At 32.0% G+C, this 15964-nt stretch overlaps 1 protein-coding gene across 6 annotated transcripts in view; it reads right to left on the bottom strand.

Moving 5' to 3' along the window:
- Positions 1 to 12960, bottom strand: part of LOC101506096 (uncharacterized) — a 14569-nt gene extending 1609 nt beyond the window's left edge. For 2 of the 6 annotated variants that reach the window (XM_012715828.3, XM_004500314.4), the window contains exons 1-16: positions 12804 to 12960; positions 12580 to 12643; positions 12074 to 12096; positions 11771 to 11955; positions 11062 to 11175; positions 10908 to 10953; positions 10139 to 10218; positions 9830 to 9931; positions 9094 to 9148; positions 3365 to 3458; positions 1661 to 1844; positions 1048 to 1207; positions 915 to 952; positions 361 to 430; positions 211 to 279; positions 85 to 110 (exon numbers count right to left, since the gene is read on the bottom strand). In XM_012715828.3, the coding sequence (XP_012571282.1) occupies positions 85 to 110; positions 211 to 279; positions 361 to 430; positions 915 to 952; positions 1048 to 1207; positions 1661 to 1844; positions 3365 to 3458; positions 9094 to 9148; positions 9830 to 9931; positions 10139 to 10218; positions 10908 to 10953; positions 11062 to 11175; positions 11771 to 11955; positions 12074 to 12096; positions 12580 to 12621 (1288 nt within the window). In that variant the 5' untranslated portion in view covers positions 12622 to 12643; positions 12804 to 12960. Of the gene's footprint in view, positions 1 to 84; positions 111 to 210; positions 280 to 360; positions 431 to 914; positions 953 to 1047; positions 1208 to 1660; positions 1845 to 3364; positions 3459 to 9093; positions 9149 to 9829; positions 9932 to 10138; positions 10219 to 10907; positions 11176 to 11770; positions 11956 to 12073; positions 12097 to 12579; positions 12644 to 12803 lie in introns of those variants that run through there. The other 4 variants (XM_004500315.4, XM_027335125.2, XM_073369291.1 and 1 more) reach the window with 4 other exon arrangements.
- Positions 12961 to 15964: the final 3004 nt, after the last annotated feature.

Here is a 15964-nt window from a genome sequence, read left to right on the forward strand (position 1 = left end):
TATATATATATATATATATATATATATTTCATTTGTGTTTGTGTGTGTGTGTGTGAGAGAGAGAGAGATAAGACAATATAATACCAACAGTGGATGAGCTTGACTCTTCGCTGATATTTCATACATAAATAATAGTCAGAGACAAGTAACATTATAAAGAACAGATGAAAGCACCTTGAATGTTGAAACCAGGGATTACTCTGATTTTACCTCAACAAGCTCGAACCGTCTCTTACATCTTCTGGAATTAAATTCTGCGCATTGAAGTTCCCATATAATCTAAAACATTTCAAACCACACTAAAACATAAGCAAATGCTCATCCTACAAAAGAGGACGCATCTAAGAATAATGTTTATACCTTGTCCTACCAGAACCACAGAAGTTAAAATCATCCTCTAATTGGTCTGTGGAAAATGAAGCCAATGGCTCTGAAGATAATGAAAAAGAGAATAACATTAAACTTATGCCAATATGTTATGAGCTCACAAACAAATGAAGTTACATGTTCATTATATGACATCAGATCTAGGAACGTGTGAATCACATTGAAGATCAATCTAGTAGATGAAATTGTAACCTAAATCACAAACATTAATGTAGAAAATAACCATAGGTACCGTCATAAATGTGAAAAATTGTAGCACCATCTAAGCATAACCAACAATTGTGTAGGTAACATTCTTAAGAAAATGAGACATAAGGTTCACATTTTAATCAAGTGTCAAATGACCAGGCAATTCTTTACAAAGATTAGGTGCATGACAACTCATAAGAATGGAAACTCACCGTTGTGAACTAACATGAACGGGTAGAAATTAAATAAGATGTTGCTAGTGTCATTGGTGTTCCATGAATACTATTGAAAACAATTAATTCAATTTTAAAATGATGGTCTAAGGAAGCAAGCTGTACCACCCATGTTGATATCTTTCCTTACTGTTGCTGAAGGCCTACAGAGCCATACATAACAACCATCTTTAAGACAAATACCATGGTAAGAAAGAAGGGAAGATATGCAGTGTGCTCAAATACAGCAAATAAATACCATTTCACCGGAAGAAGGTCTTCAAAATCATAACACTCCATTTTGTTGGCCCCTCTTTTCAATAATTCAGGGGATGTACAATCCATTTGAAAAGCCTTCTTATATGAGGTATCATATCCCATCCCTATATCAAATTTCTCGTCAAGGAAGAGAGAACATGCTGTACACGAAACACTAAGAGGTTAAATATTTTTCAAATATCCATAAAAATTGTCATGTCATGTAGAGACTGAATATGTACCATTAAACTAGGCCAACCCTGGTCTTTACACAGATTAAGCATACTTAAAAGCTAGACATGTGGACGACTTGGGCAGGTTTTAATTGAATCATTAATCCAGGAAATTAAATTTATACAAACTATACAGGAATGCTACTTCTCTTTTTGTCCCTTTTTCCAGAGGAGAGGCATTGTTACATTTCATATGTACTTGATAGAAGTTATAAAACAAAATAGTTACTGTATTTCCAATAAGTTAGTTAATGTTAAATATGCAAAGCAGTAAATGCATAAAGCTTATTGCTATGCGTTAAGATTTAACATAATAATTTTGTCAAATAAAAAAAGAAGATTTAACATAATAAATATGGAAAATAGGAAGCTCTAGATTACCATTCCATGTGTCTTCATTATTTTCAGTCTTACTGAAGAACTCTTCACTAATGGAAGAGCCATTTTTGTCATTGTTGTCATAAAAAGACTTGTGGTCTTCAATAACTGCTGACCTATGCTTTAATTTGTTAGATGGGAAACTTGAACTGATAGGCGAAACCCCGATATCTTGCATCATTGTATCCTATAAGTAGTGAGTCACATTGAAAAATTTCAAAATTAAAAGGTGGAATATAATTCTTCAAATCCACAATTAGAGAAACAAGAGGTCTAACTGTGATGTAGTCGGATGATTAAAAGTGGCGAAGAATAAAAGAGCAGGATACAAGGTTTAAGAAGTAAAGAGTTCAGCATGCACAGTAATATCTTGAGGGAATTACACTTTGCTCCATGAAATCTCACTGATATTTTTTTAAAAGAAAACCCACTCCAACTCTTCTTTATTACTTAAACCTTCCCAACTTTGGTTTAAGCTGAAAACGTTAACCTTGACCAACTTCCTGGTGTACAACTTTTGCCATTAGAGTCTAGTGCTAAAATATTAGAAAATATCTTATAATATTTTTTATATTATATTAGAGTATCTTGAGTTATTTCCTATGATCAATTTATAATCATAGAGATATCTCTCATTATTATTATGATTTGTTCCTGATTTAGGATTGAGTCTATGTTTCTCTATAAATAGAGATTAGTATTGAGTCTTTTGTAATTAAGTCAGCACTAACCTATTATCAATAAGATTCAAACCCTTATTATTTTCCCTCCTCCTTTTCTCTAAAATCCCACAACTTCAACATCTAGAAAAGAATATTTGTCAACTAAGCGATATGTAATTTACATAATAACTTTAGTGGGTAATTGAGAAAATGTTGGCTAAGCCATACTAACATCAAAGTTAAAAGTAAACGTTTTCGCTTTTCAACTTCAATTAAGGATACACAGTGAGTGGATTTATACGAAAAAAGTAAGGAGCTACATAGTGTAAAGTGTAATTTTGGTCAAATACCTTTAATGATATTACCACTACAAGTATTTACTAAGTCAGTATCCTGCTCAAAAGAGACAGATTGCCTTAAAAAGCATGATTATATTTCAATTTATGGGGGGCTAAAAAAGGAAAAGTGAAAGCAAGAATTCTTTAGTTTAAGAACTTCGTAAAATAAAATAAATAAATCAACAGATTATCACAATATTTATGTATATATTTAGCATACCATGTAATTGTTAATTAAAAAGAATTATCTTCCCTCTGTTAACCCAAAGTTAATCCACCTCTGCTTATATATACAATTATAATTTAACTAAAGCAGGTTCTCTCTACGTGCTTTACAATATTGTGTATACATTTGGTTTTATAATTGATGACTTTGGACTAACTTTCCAATCAACCTGCATCCATGCTTGACAAGTTTTTACAACTTTTCGAGCACAATGGTATGCATTACTGTATCATAACAGTCAAAAGTCATCAATTGTATAGTAGTATAATTTTTATTCCATGGAAGATGACATAAATTATTCTGAGATAACATTAATGAAAGCATGTTAATAAAAGAAAATTTGTCAATTCTTCAGACACAAAGCTACAAATGGAATATTTATATCAGTTTATGTATTTACATGAAAACTAACATGCAGCGTCAGAAGATGCAGTAAAATTATTAATGAAAATATATGTATAAAAAAAGATATTTGCTTCACCACTTCAAGTTCAATGTCATCCAGCACGTGGCTGAGGTTTCGATACTTTGTTTTCCTTCCATCCTTTAGCAATGAAGAGTTTCTGCATGGAATTCTGCAAACCAATAATTCCAAAACAAGTGAAAAAATATTGCATTTGTCTTTGCCAGAAGCCTGTGCATTTGCCATAATACTACAAACCCACTTCTGTAGTATTGTTTATTTTCGTTGACAACCCCATAGAATGTCATATATTCAAGAAAAACAAATTAAAAGTAGTTTTTGCAAAAATGATTAAGGCTATCTTTCAAGAAACTAAAGGAACGATAGCCCAAATAATTCAAAAGTAACATATGGCAGTGGCACACTGTTTAAAGGAACACTAGCTAAAGTTAATACCTCATAGCAATGAGGTATAAATTAGTAGGTTTTTTATTTAATTTTTAAACACGGAATACAAGTATAATCAAGAGGCCTAGCGGTAATCATTAACTTGAATGCAACAAATCGTAACCGGCAAAAAGAACTAGTTGATGTGAATCAGGAATTGATTAATCTCATTAATTATATTTATCAATTTGTCCCTAGAATAAGTTACACAAATCAGAAATTGATTTGTTCTCATTAATTGTAATTATTTGTTATAATTACCTGTATAGACCATAATCTCTATTTATACGAGGAATAACAATGTGAAAGGCATCAAGCCATTTTTACTGGCATGGTATCAGCTTGTTACGATTCTAAATTTCTTGGAGTTTAGGTTTTCGAATTTTTCGAAATCCCTTTATGCTTTCTTGTTCTCGGTTGTCATTGTTCATAACTCTTGCTTGCAATCTGATTCTCCTTGGTCGCAATTGAATTTTTGCTTCAATTTGTGATTCCGGGATCAAGTATGTTCGTCGTCGAGTTTGTTTGCTTGCGTTTCTGATTTCTGCTTCGATTTTGGCTCGTGATTGTATTTGTTCACTTATTCTTGTTCGCAAGTCTAAGTTTGTGCACGTGTTAGGTTCCAACCTCTATTCACCAGTGCAAGTTGTGATTCTGTTATGTTCACGTATTGTTGTCCCGTCCATTTTGTTGTTGGCTGCAACAATATTGGTTTTCATGGCTTTGGAAAAAGAAAGAGATCAATTTTGTGTTTGCTTCACCGGCAAGAACTACGCTACTTGGGAATTTCAACTCAAGATGTATGTTAAAGGAAAAGGATTATGGAGTCACTTGGAAGGGGTTTCTAAGGCACCAACAAAGACAATTGCTTTAGACGCGTGGGAAATCAAATATGCTCAAATTATTTCTTGGATTTTCAGTACTATTGATCCTCAAATGATCAATAATTTGCGCTCTTTCTCAATTGCCCAATAAATGTAGAATTATTTGAAGCGTATTTACAACCAGGACAATACAGCCAAACGTTTTCAGTTGGAGCTAGAGATAGCCAATTACATACAGGGTAGTTTGTCTGTTCAAAAATACTATTTTGGTTTTTTAAATTTGTGGACAGAACACTTAGCCATTATAGATGCTGTTGTTCCCAAGACTTCTCTCACGGATGTCCAAGTTGTCTACAATACCAGTAGGAGGGATCAATTTCTCATGAAACTTCGCCTGGAATTTGAGGTTGTTAGAGGTGCTTTACTGAATAGGAGTTTTGTTCCCTCTTTGGATACATGTGTTGGTGAGCTTCTCAAGGAGGAGCAACGTCTCCTTACTCAAGGAACCATGTCTCATGATGTTGTTGTTTCTGAACCTGTGACGGTTGCATATGCTGTCCAGAGTAGAGGTAAAGGTCGTGATATGCGACAGGTCCAATGCTTCTCATGCAACCAATTTGGACATGTTGCTTGTAGTTGCAGTAAGAAATTTTGTAATTACTGCAAACAATAGGGCCATCTCATCTTTGACTGTCCCACACATCCCCCACGACTCACACAACGTTCGATGCAGGCATTCCATGCCACGACAAGACCTGTAGTTGGTCCTTCTTCTAGTGGTGCATCTGAGGGCGGTACCATTCAGCTTGAAATGATTCAACAACTGGTACTTTCAGCCTTGGGCATTCAGGGTAAGTCTTCTGATGTTTCTCATCCATGGTTTCAGATTCTGGTGCATCGAATCACATGACAGGTTCGTCTGCGTATTTGCACAATTTACATTCTTATCATGGCAATCAGCAAATTCAAATTGTTGATGGTAATATCCTCCCCATTACGAATGTTGGTGACATCAACTCTAATTTTCGGAATGTGCTTGTATCACCCGACCTTGCTTCCAATTTATTGTCTGTTGGTCAATTGGTGAATAACAATTGTAATGTTAATTTCTCTCGATCTAGTTGTCTTGTGCAGGAGCAGGTGTCGGGGAAGGTGATCGCGAAGGGGCCTAAAGTAGGAAGATTGTTTCCACTCCAGTTTGTTTCCAATCATCTATCTCTTACTTGCAATAATGATTTGAGTTGTCATGAGGATTGACATAGAAAATTGGGTCATCCAAACTCTGTTGTTTTGTCTCATTTATTTAAAACTGGTTTGTTGGAAAATAAACATGTTGTTTCTATTATATCTGTTTCATGTTCTGTTTGCAAATTAGCTAAAAGTAAAACACTTCATTTTTCCTCTGGTGCTCATCGTGCCTCCACTTGTTTTGAGATGATTCATAGTGATGTGTGGGGTATGTCTCTTATCGCTTCCCATGCTCACTATAAATATTGTCACATTTATTGATGATTATAGTCGTTTTACTTGGATATATTTTCTCCGATCTAAATCTAAAGTATTTTCTATGTTTAAATTTTTTTTGACATATGTTAAAAATCATTTTCAAACAACCATTAAAAATTTTCGCTCTGACTCTGGTGGTGAATATATGTTTCATGAGTTTCAAGAGTACCTTCAATAGAAAGACAATTTGTCTCAACGTTCTTGTCCCAATACCCCCCAACAAAATGGGATGGTAGAACGTAAAAATCGTCATTTGTTTGATGTGGCGCGCACCTTACTTCTCCAAGCTTTTGTACCCACTAGGTTTTGGGTAGAGGCTCTATCCACAACAGTTTTTTTGATCAATCGCCTTCCTTCTACGGTTATTGATCTTGACTCTCCTTTCTTTCGTATTTTTAAAACTCGCCCTGATTATAGTGCTTTACATACTTTTGGATGTGTGTGTTTTGTTCACCTACCTCCGTTTGAAAGGCATAAACTTGGAGCACAATCTGTTCAATGCGCATTTATGGGGTAAAGTCAATCTCATAAGGGTTTTGTGTGTTATGATGTTTCTAACCATCGTTTCCGCATTTCTAGGAATGTGACATTTTTTTATAATCAATTTATGTTTTCTTGCCTTACTCCTTCCATGAATGATTTTGCTATGCTTCCAAACTTTGCTATTATGCATCAATCTATAGAACGTTTTAAACCAGGCAATGTATATGTTAGAAACACAAACAGTAGGTTCCCATCCCTCTTCCTGATACTGATCCGCCACCTAATCCTGTAGTTGCTGCACCACGACGTTCTAGTAGAGCGTCTCGAGCACCTGATAGATATTCACCAGACATGTATAATTCCTCACATACTTCTCTATATGCCTCTCTCTCTAGCATCTCTATTCCTACTTGCTACTCGCAGACTGTTAAAGATGTGCGATGGATAAAAGTAATGAATGAGAAACTTCAAGCTCTCCAAGACAATTTCACATGGGATATTGTCTCTTGTCCTCCTCATATCAAACCCATAGGCTGCAAATAGGTGTATTATGTGAAAATGAATTATGATGGTTCCCTCAACCGTTACAAGGCTCGATTGGTTGCCTTAGGAAACAAGCAAGAATATGGCATTGATTATGACGAGACATCTGCACCCGTTGCCAAAATGGCAACTATTTGAACTGTGCTCTTTATAGCTGCTTCTAATGGGTGGACTATTCATCAGATGGATGTGAAAAATGCATTTCTTCATGGTGATCTGACTGAAGATATTTATATGACTCCTCCTCAGGGCTTATTCTCTTCATCTAAGGGTGTGTGCAAACTCAAACGCTCCTTATATGGTTTGAAACAGGCTCCCAGAGCATGGTATGAGAAGTTTCGTTCCACTTTACTTGGGTTCTCTTTTACTCAAAGCCAATATGACTCCTCTTTGCTCATGCACCGCATCTCTACAAGCATTGTTTTTCTTCTTTTTTATGTTGATGATATTGTTATTACTGGTTTTGATCTAACATCCATCCAGGAACTTAAACAACAATTGCGAGGAATAACAATAAGAAAGGCATCAAACCATTTTTATTGACAGTTGAATGCCAGACAGTAGGGGTGAGAATAGGCCAGGCCAGGCTTTGAAAGGTCTGAGCCTAGCCTACAATTAATTTTTTAGGCCTAAGCCTGGCCTACGGCCTATCATAGGCTTTTTTTTCGGTCTCTGACCTTTTTAAAAGTCTGGCTTGGCCTGAAAGCCTATTTAAAAGCCTTATTCATATTAAAATATTTAAATACTCTACTCATATCACATGATGTTCTCCATATACCAATATCAATGTACATATCTATATATATTAAACAAAAAATAATTTTTCTAATAAAATAATTTAAAAAAAAATCTCAAACAAACATCCTTTAAACCCTAAAACATAATTCTTGATTTCAAAGAATAATCTTTTTTTCCTGAAACAAACGCACCCATTATTACCTCTCAAACGAATATGGAATGACTATTGAGTTATGGACTAATGGAATGGCTACCGAATATGGAACGACTACAATGGCTACCGAATATGGAATGACTACTGAGTGATGAATGACTACGGAGTAATTGCCTAATAGATAGAATTTAAAATAGGAAATAATATTATTAATATAATAATAAAAAATAACATTAATAAATAATTAAATATATATAGGCCGGCCTGTCAGGCCTAATAGGTTTTTTTATAAGCCTGAGCGTGACCTATTAAAATGAATAGGCTTTAAAAATAGTCTGAGTCTAGCCTTTTTATTAAATAGGTCAGGCCAGGCCATAGGCCCCTGACGGACGACCTAGCCTATTCCCATCCCTACCAGACAGCAAAGGCACATAGAGAAATTGAAAAGCACTGAAACTGGCCATTTAAGGTAGTTTCTGGTAAACATCTTAAAGCGGGAGAAGACAAAAAAAAAGTTATTTTATATATCTAGTGAATAAAAATCTTAATAGAACTAAGACAACAAGTGAGAAAATTTCTGCATTTTAGTTTCATCAAAAGAGTAAAACCAATAGACCAAAATACTACAGGCTGTTTTTTTTTATTGTTACAGGACAAATGTTACTTTAGGATTTTATCACAAACATGCGACTGCAAGCAGCAGAAACATATTTTTCTAACATTATTCGAAAAAAGACTTGTGAAACAATTAAATGGCCTATAGAGAGATGCTTAATTGGTTCACGCTAAGGGTTAAAGAAGTTGAAGAGTACGGTTCAAACTTTGGTGAAGGAGAAAATACTAATATAACAACTTATATAGTTGAATGGCAAATGTTTAAGGGATGTTTATTTACCAACCAAAATTTTCAAACACATGAACGAGATGCTTCGATGATGCTGTGATTTGAAGCAAATTTCCACATTTTGTACTAAAATTCATGTGATTAATAGTAGTTCCCCTAATCACCCATTGGGAATATAAAAAATATCTATTGTTAACAAAATAATCTTACAGAAAGAAAGAATGAACGAGTGATCCATCCTAAAATAAAAATTATCAAATTTAGTTACCTAGCCCGTTGTTGTGGCGAATGAACTGGTGTCTTTGTTCCAACTTTACCCAAACCTAGAAGAATTTAGTTAACATCATATGAAAGAAAATGTCAGAGTAACAGACGGTGGGATAAACATTGCTATAAATAAAGTTAAACTTAGTCTGAATGTTAAATCATCTATGAAACAATACCTATAAGAGCAGATATATATTGATAATATAAATTGTGACTTGTGAAACCTATGTTTAATTTGAGCGACAAAGGCAAACATAAAATATTTTAAGATAATATGATATCTAGTTTCTGAAGAAGAAACTTATATGACTTCTGGTTTCATTGCTAAATTTGAAGATCACAAATATAATAACCATCATCAAAAATTTACTGTAAGATACAAAATTCAGTCAGCATCTTTGCTTTGTTAGAAATATAGTTTGTTTTAGTAGTGAATCGTTCATAAGCTCCATAAATAGAGCATGATGTATTCATTTTTACATAATCTTTTTCAATTAATTCAATATTATTTCAACATGAATTCTCAATAGTATCAATATGCTCTCTATCTTGCTCATCAATATGATCTTCCTCCCCTTGATCCATGTATTTCTAACATGCTTTCTTCCCAATTTAACAGGGGAATATCCAATGCATACATGATGTTAATGGCCATATAAAAATTAGCACAGTGATCCTATGAATAATGCAATATGAATTCGGGAGAGGCTACAATATAAGTAAAAAGAATGACTTACCTTCAAGTGAAAAAGAAACATGATCTTCACAGGTTGGAGACTTCTCCACAGTAGGATTAAGCTCATCGTCAAAAAGAAAATCAATGACAGATAATTCTGAGTCTATGAACAATGAAAATCAATAGGTGAGAGGAAGAAGTTTGGAGGATGAATGATAGGATGATAAAAAAGGTAAAAAAATGTTAGATGCTAAATAATTTCAAGTATTATGGCCTCAAGCAAAAAAGCGGAGAGATAATATAAATTTTACGATGGTAAGAAACACAGTGCCAACATAAACTTGTTGAATATCTATAATATGCTACTTACATTGATCAGTTGCTGTCTTACAATGGCTTGATGGTCCATCAAAAGCAGTACTCTGGTGATCAGGAGCGCTTAGTGAAACCCTACCAAGTGATTAAAATATTAATCAATATGATGAATAGTGAGAAAGTGTATGTTAAACGAAACAAATATGTGCGGGTTGAAGGCTAGCCTAAAAATAATCAAGCCAGTCCATTTAGACAAATTCCCTAGTAATTGTTGTCGCATTATTGAACCCCAAAGAAGATAAGAAAATGATAGATTTGTGAAAGGGAATAAGGGGGTGCAAGAACCAAAGAAAACCAATTACAGGTATGGATCAAACTCAAATTTTATCATTTGGTTTATATTTATATCAGTTTGACTATTCAGTCCAAGACTCCAGAGTTCTAAAAGTTCCCAAGCCAAAGAAACCAAGGCAACTAACGAAGTCTTAAAATTTCCAATCTCACCAATCCAACTCCCACACACCCATAAAAGGAAGGCAAAAGACATAGTGCAGTCATCAAAAGTATTCAAGCAACCAGTTGATGCATGTATCATTGACATATGCTTCTAGATAATTGAGAAGTGAAAACACCTTTATCTGGTTTTTTACCAGGGATGTCTTACTGAGTGGAGCAATGAGTTAGAAGAAACAAGGATAATAATGCTTAAAGAAAGCAATGCAATCATTCTCCAACCTCATAAAGAGCCCCTTCTATTTACTAAGTTGCTTAAAGATATCTATTTGAAGGCTCAATAACAGTGACATATAAAAGTTTTCACCCACTTCTTTGGTGATGGTTGACCTTGGCAGCATACAGGTGCTCCTGCTTCTGTATACATTCACCATATGCTACATGTCTCAGTTCCAATTTGCATATAAATGGAACCATTAAGAGTAGACAGTTTACACAGTTGAGCAAATGTACGAAAGCTCATACTTTCTTCTTCAAATCCGCAAGCATTTACAGTAGTCTCCACTTTGGTAGATATTTTTGGCTGATTTGTTGAGACACTGCCTGGCATCCCAGAAAAGTAGTCTCCGTCATCCTTCCCTTTCATTATTGTAAAATATTGAGGAAATTGGTAATTTTAGTAAACTGGGCATAATTAACAACAAAAGAAAAATGAAGGCACCCAAACAAAAGAAACAAGAAGCTGCAGTATTAGCAACGTAATTTGATAAGGAATCCTAGATTCTAATAAATCATCTCCCCACCACGTCACATGGCTAACCTTCATGAAGCCTATCAATGCCTGAAGTTTCTGAGCCTAATGACTTACTAACCAAATTGGCATCCCTTTTCTAATACTGTGGAATCATTCCCATTCTAGTTAATTAGTAAAAATTAAAATCAGGAGAAAGAAAGTGGATAGTACTATGCAGACATCATCTATTTTCCTGAAAATCTCATGATAAGAAACTTTCTCCTTTTTGTAGGCAAACAGAGCAGATTCTAACCCTCCTCTAGTTAGTGCAGCCCATGCTTCAAGAATAATCTAAACACAACAAGATTGGGAAACTACTTTACTAACCAATGTATGCCACACAATAATAGTAGTATGTTTAAACTGACATGTAAAACTCACTTTTCAAAACTAAAGCAGCAGCAACAAAACTGCTATCCAGGAAGAATATTAAACACTTACCCTTCTGGCAGAAAGAATTGCATTCCTGTGCAGTTTTTGATAAGTTTAGCAAATTAAGAATGTCCAGAGACATATGTTCTTTGAGGATTTCTCCACCTATGCCTGAGCTTTCAGTAGGGTTATCTGAACCCATCATCTGAACATTTTGTTGTTGGCGCTTCCTTTGTTCAAAGTATTGCTTCTGTCTGGTAGAAATAAGGATTTCATTACAATACCGGAACACAACCAACAAAACTCGGAAGAATCACTCTTTCAAGTCTCAACCAACCAAATTCCACTGGTATAACTATAATGTTTGTTTACCTCTTCTGTGTTGACTTCCTTGACTGAAAATTCCCATTTCAGCACAAACGCCATCATGCACCAAATAGATAGAATGATTGAATATCAAAGGAAAAAAGACACCATTTAAGTTTCTAAGTTCAAACAAGTTGCAATTCAGAAAGACGTGGCAAGCCAAATATGTCTGCTACATAACAAACAACAAAAATCACATTTCAAATTTATGCCAAAGGCAATAGCTAGTTTCTTTTTCTTCAGAAAACCTCATGATTTTCATGACCGTGTAATCAATAATCAGAGCATGTTATCTTCTGGATCAATCCAAGCATTATATGTGATCATCTCAATCCAAAAAATTCGGCATATACTATAGAGCACTGTTAAATGTTAATCCTTCAAATAATATTCAGATTCTGGTTTTCTTAAACTAATTATGAAGGATATTTCAATAGGATTGAAAGCATGTTAAAGTATACATCAAAGATCATTCAAATTTCTGCAAAACGGAGAGAGAGAGAAAAACTCACAGCAGTGACTTTCCGCCTTGATCCTCCCATCCATTGCAACATCGTGCGGAATGCGATCTACAACCTAAATCGCAATGAGACAAAGATGCAACATTCAAAGAAAGTCGTTCAGAAATTCGATTGAAAAAGGCGTGATTCAAGAAACAAGTAGAATAATCATCAAGTGATGTCCGAAAGTGAATTTGCAATCATAGAAGAACCAAAGAAGAAGAAGAAGAATAAACCTGAAATGGCGAATTGATATATGAATGTTGTGTATCGGAGAGAAACGAAGAGAAGCTGAAGAAGCCGTTGCTTCGGTGAAACCGAAATTTTCAGCTCGCGGGAAGAACCTCAACCAGCCTATATATACTTACATTTTTTCTTTCGGTTACATCCAAAATAAACTACCTTTTATACTTAATTTACTATATAAAAACAAGAATGTGATTAGCAACTGTTTATATTATATAATGCTACGTAATAAATAAATAATTTTATAATAAAAATTTAAATGTCCCAATGCTTTTTTTTCATTTATAATAAAAAAAAAGTAAAAATTGTGTAATCTTTTAAGTTAATTCAATTTTATTTAAGTTCTTTAAATTTACTTTATTTTAATTTAGTTTTTTAAGTTATATTTTTATTTTTTTATCTCAATTTCGACAATAATTAGTTCAATTGAAAGTTTCTGATCATTTAAAATTTTATCAAGTGTTTCAATAATATGTCACTTATATTAATCTTTCATAAAATATTCATCAAATTTGTAATAGTATATATTTTTTAATTTTCTTTAAAATAATTTAAACTCACATATAGGTTTGAAAATAAGATAATAAACGTTTATCTAAATAATTAATGTCTTTAGCATTTTTCAATAATTTGGACAATTAATTTATTGCAATTTTTGAATTAGATTTTAATATTTCGTGATAATAATTTGAGAAAATTTTCAAATTTAAATGATTGTTCGCATAATTTAATATATCTTAAAAATTTAAAGTGCAAACAAATGTAACTACTTAAATGATTGAATCGGAAAAAAATAAATTAAATGACCTAAGTGATAATTGAGTTAAATTTAAAGGACTAAAGTTGTATTTTTGCAACAATAAAAAATGATAAGTTTAGTAGAATCTGCGAGATATTTCTAAAATATTGGATAATATATGTATGTATAATTCGTGATAATTAACATGAAATTGTTGTTGGTTTAGTGGTTTTGTACATTGTGTTGAAACACAAGGTCACGAGTTTGAACCTTGCAATGCTTGGGGACATAATCCAACAGAATCTATTTTATATTCTTTTTAAAAATACTTTTCATTTTGAGTGCTTATATTTTTGGACAATTTTTTTCTATAATGTTTATAATCAAAAGATGTAGTATAGTTCTTAAATGAAATTAGTAAAAAAGATATTTGTAAAATAAATATGTATTTTAGAAAAATGAAGTGATTTTGGAACAATTGGCTTCAAAATTATCAAACAATCACAATTTCACAAAACATTCAAAAGATGAATCAAATCAACAAGAGAAGAGTGGTATCAAACATTCATAATTAAGAGAGGGACCAAACAAATAAAAAATCCAGCTGAGTGAAAAGAAATCAAAGAAATAACAACAATCATAATATATAATCACAAACTAACATAAATCAAATTGGTGATTTAAGACCTAAAAACAAATAAAGAAGAAGAGAGATAAACAACGAAAGAACAATTACTGAAAACTATAATATTGCCGAAAGAGTTCAATGAAACCAAACTCTAATAAAATGTTATCACAAAAACACCATAGAAATAGGAAATGAGATAGATAAGGAGAAAAGAGACTAGAATTCCAATATAGTTAGCAAACTATTGAATAATAAATTAACATAAAACACTCAATATTAATCCATATTTATATAAATATATAGACTCCAAGAACAAATAATAATAATTTATTGTTATGCATTGTCAATGCAAAAAGTTTTATATTGTCTATACATCTAATGGAAATAACTTTAAATATAGTTTTGATAAAAGTCAAATATTTTTAATGATATAACGATTGTGATTAATAGACTGTATAAAAACTTTATATATTGACAGTAATTTTGTATATTGATAATGTATGTGAATTAAATTCATAATAATAATAAATAAATAATATAAAATATAATCTTAAAATACTCTAAGATTATAAGTCAGTTCTAAATTTTATTTTTTAATATTCTAACACTTTCTCTCAAACTAAAGTTTGCTAAACTTTAAATTTATTGCAAATATATGTTCAAAAGAGAACTCAAACCAATAAATATTATCACCAAAATATTAGGATAATTTATGCATCACAATATACTATGTATATCTTTCTTTTTTATTGGGTCAAGATATAAGAAGGTCGTAGATCAATAAAAGTATTTTAATAAAATTACTATAAAAATATATAATTTTTATTTTAAATTTTTAGAACAAAAGTTCATCTATTAAATTAATAAAATCGATTTTGTGTAATTTTTTTTAATTGATAATTCAATTAATTATTTTAATATCTATTGATCTTATATTAACTTCGGTTAAAATTTAATTAGTTTTAAATTTAAAAATATTAAAATATAAAATTTTAATTAAATGAAAAATATCTTTTTAAGTTTTTTATTAAGTAAAAACTTAATTTGTTTCGGCCTAAAACGATTATTTTATAGTACACAGATTTATCTTCATAGCCGCATTAGGAATATAGCTCACTATTCTACTGCGACATCCCGTGTCAAATTTGATTTCTATTAAAAAAATGACCCAAATGTGTCTAAATTCTTTTAACATCCCGTGTCAAATTTGATTTCTATTAAAAAAATGATCAAAATGTGTCTAACTTTTTTTTAATAAAAAAGGTGTATATAAATTTATTCTTTTCACATTTTCAAGGAATCAGTTAAATGTCTAAATTCTAAGAAACTTTTATGAGATTACATCTCAACCAAAAAAAAATTTAATATTATTAATATATAACTTATTTATCTAATAATACGTTTGTAATCTATATAAGACTTAATCATTCACAATTAAATTTAATAATCTCCTTTTCAAATGTGAATTTTTTATATTTTATATTTGCAGTGCCGTTATTACTAAGAAACATGTCTCCTTACTATACATGGTAACATATTCAAAATACACCTTTTGCTCTCTTATTTCATAAAAGAAGCATAACATATCGTAAAAGCATTAGATATTGATGACACTTTAATCAATTTCAATACAAGAAATTAAACAAAGATAGTTTAGAAATTAAACAAAGATAGTTTATGAGTCCAACGTGAGCAATGAAGTCATATTTAGTAACCTTTCTACATTTTATTATTTCTTGTCAAACAAAAATGCACAACTATAAATACTCCACATGTACACAATA

Source organism: Cicer arietinum, chromosome 5 (assembly GCF_000331145.2).
Source record: "Cicer arietinum cultivar CDC Frontier isolate Library 1 chromosome 5, Cicar.CDCFrontier_v2.0, whole genome shotgun sequence".
Lineage (NCBI taxonomy): Eukaryota > Viridiplantae > Streptophyta > Magnoliopsida > Fabales > Fabaceae > Cicer > Cicer arietinum.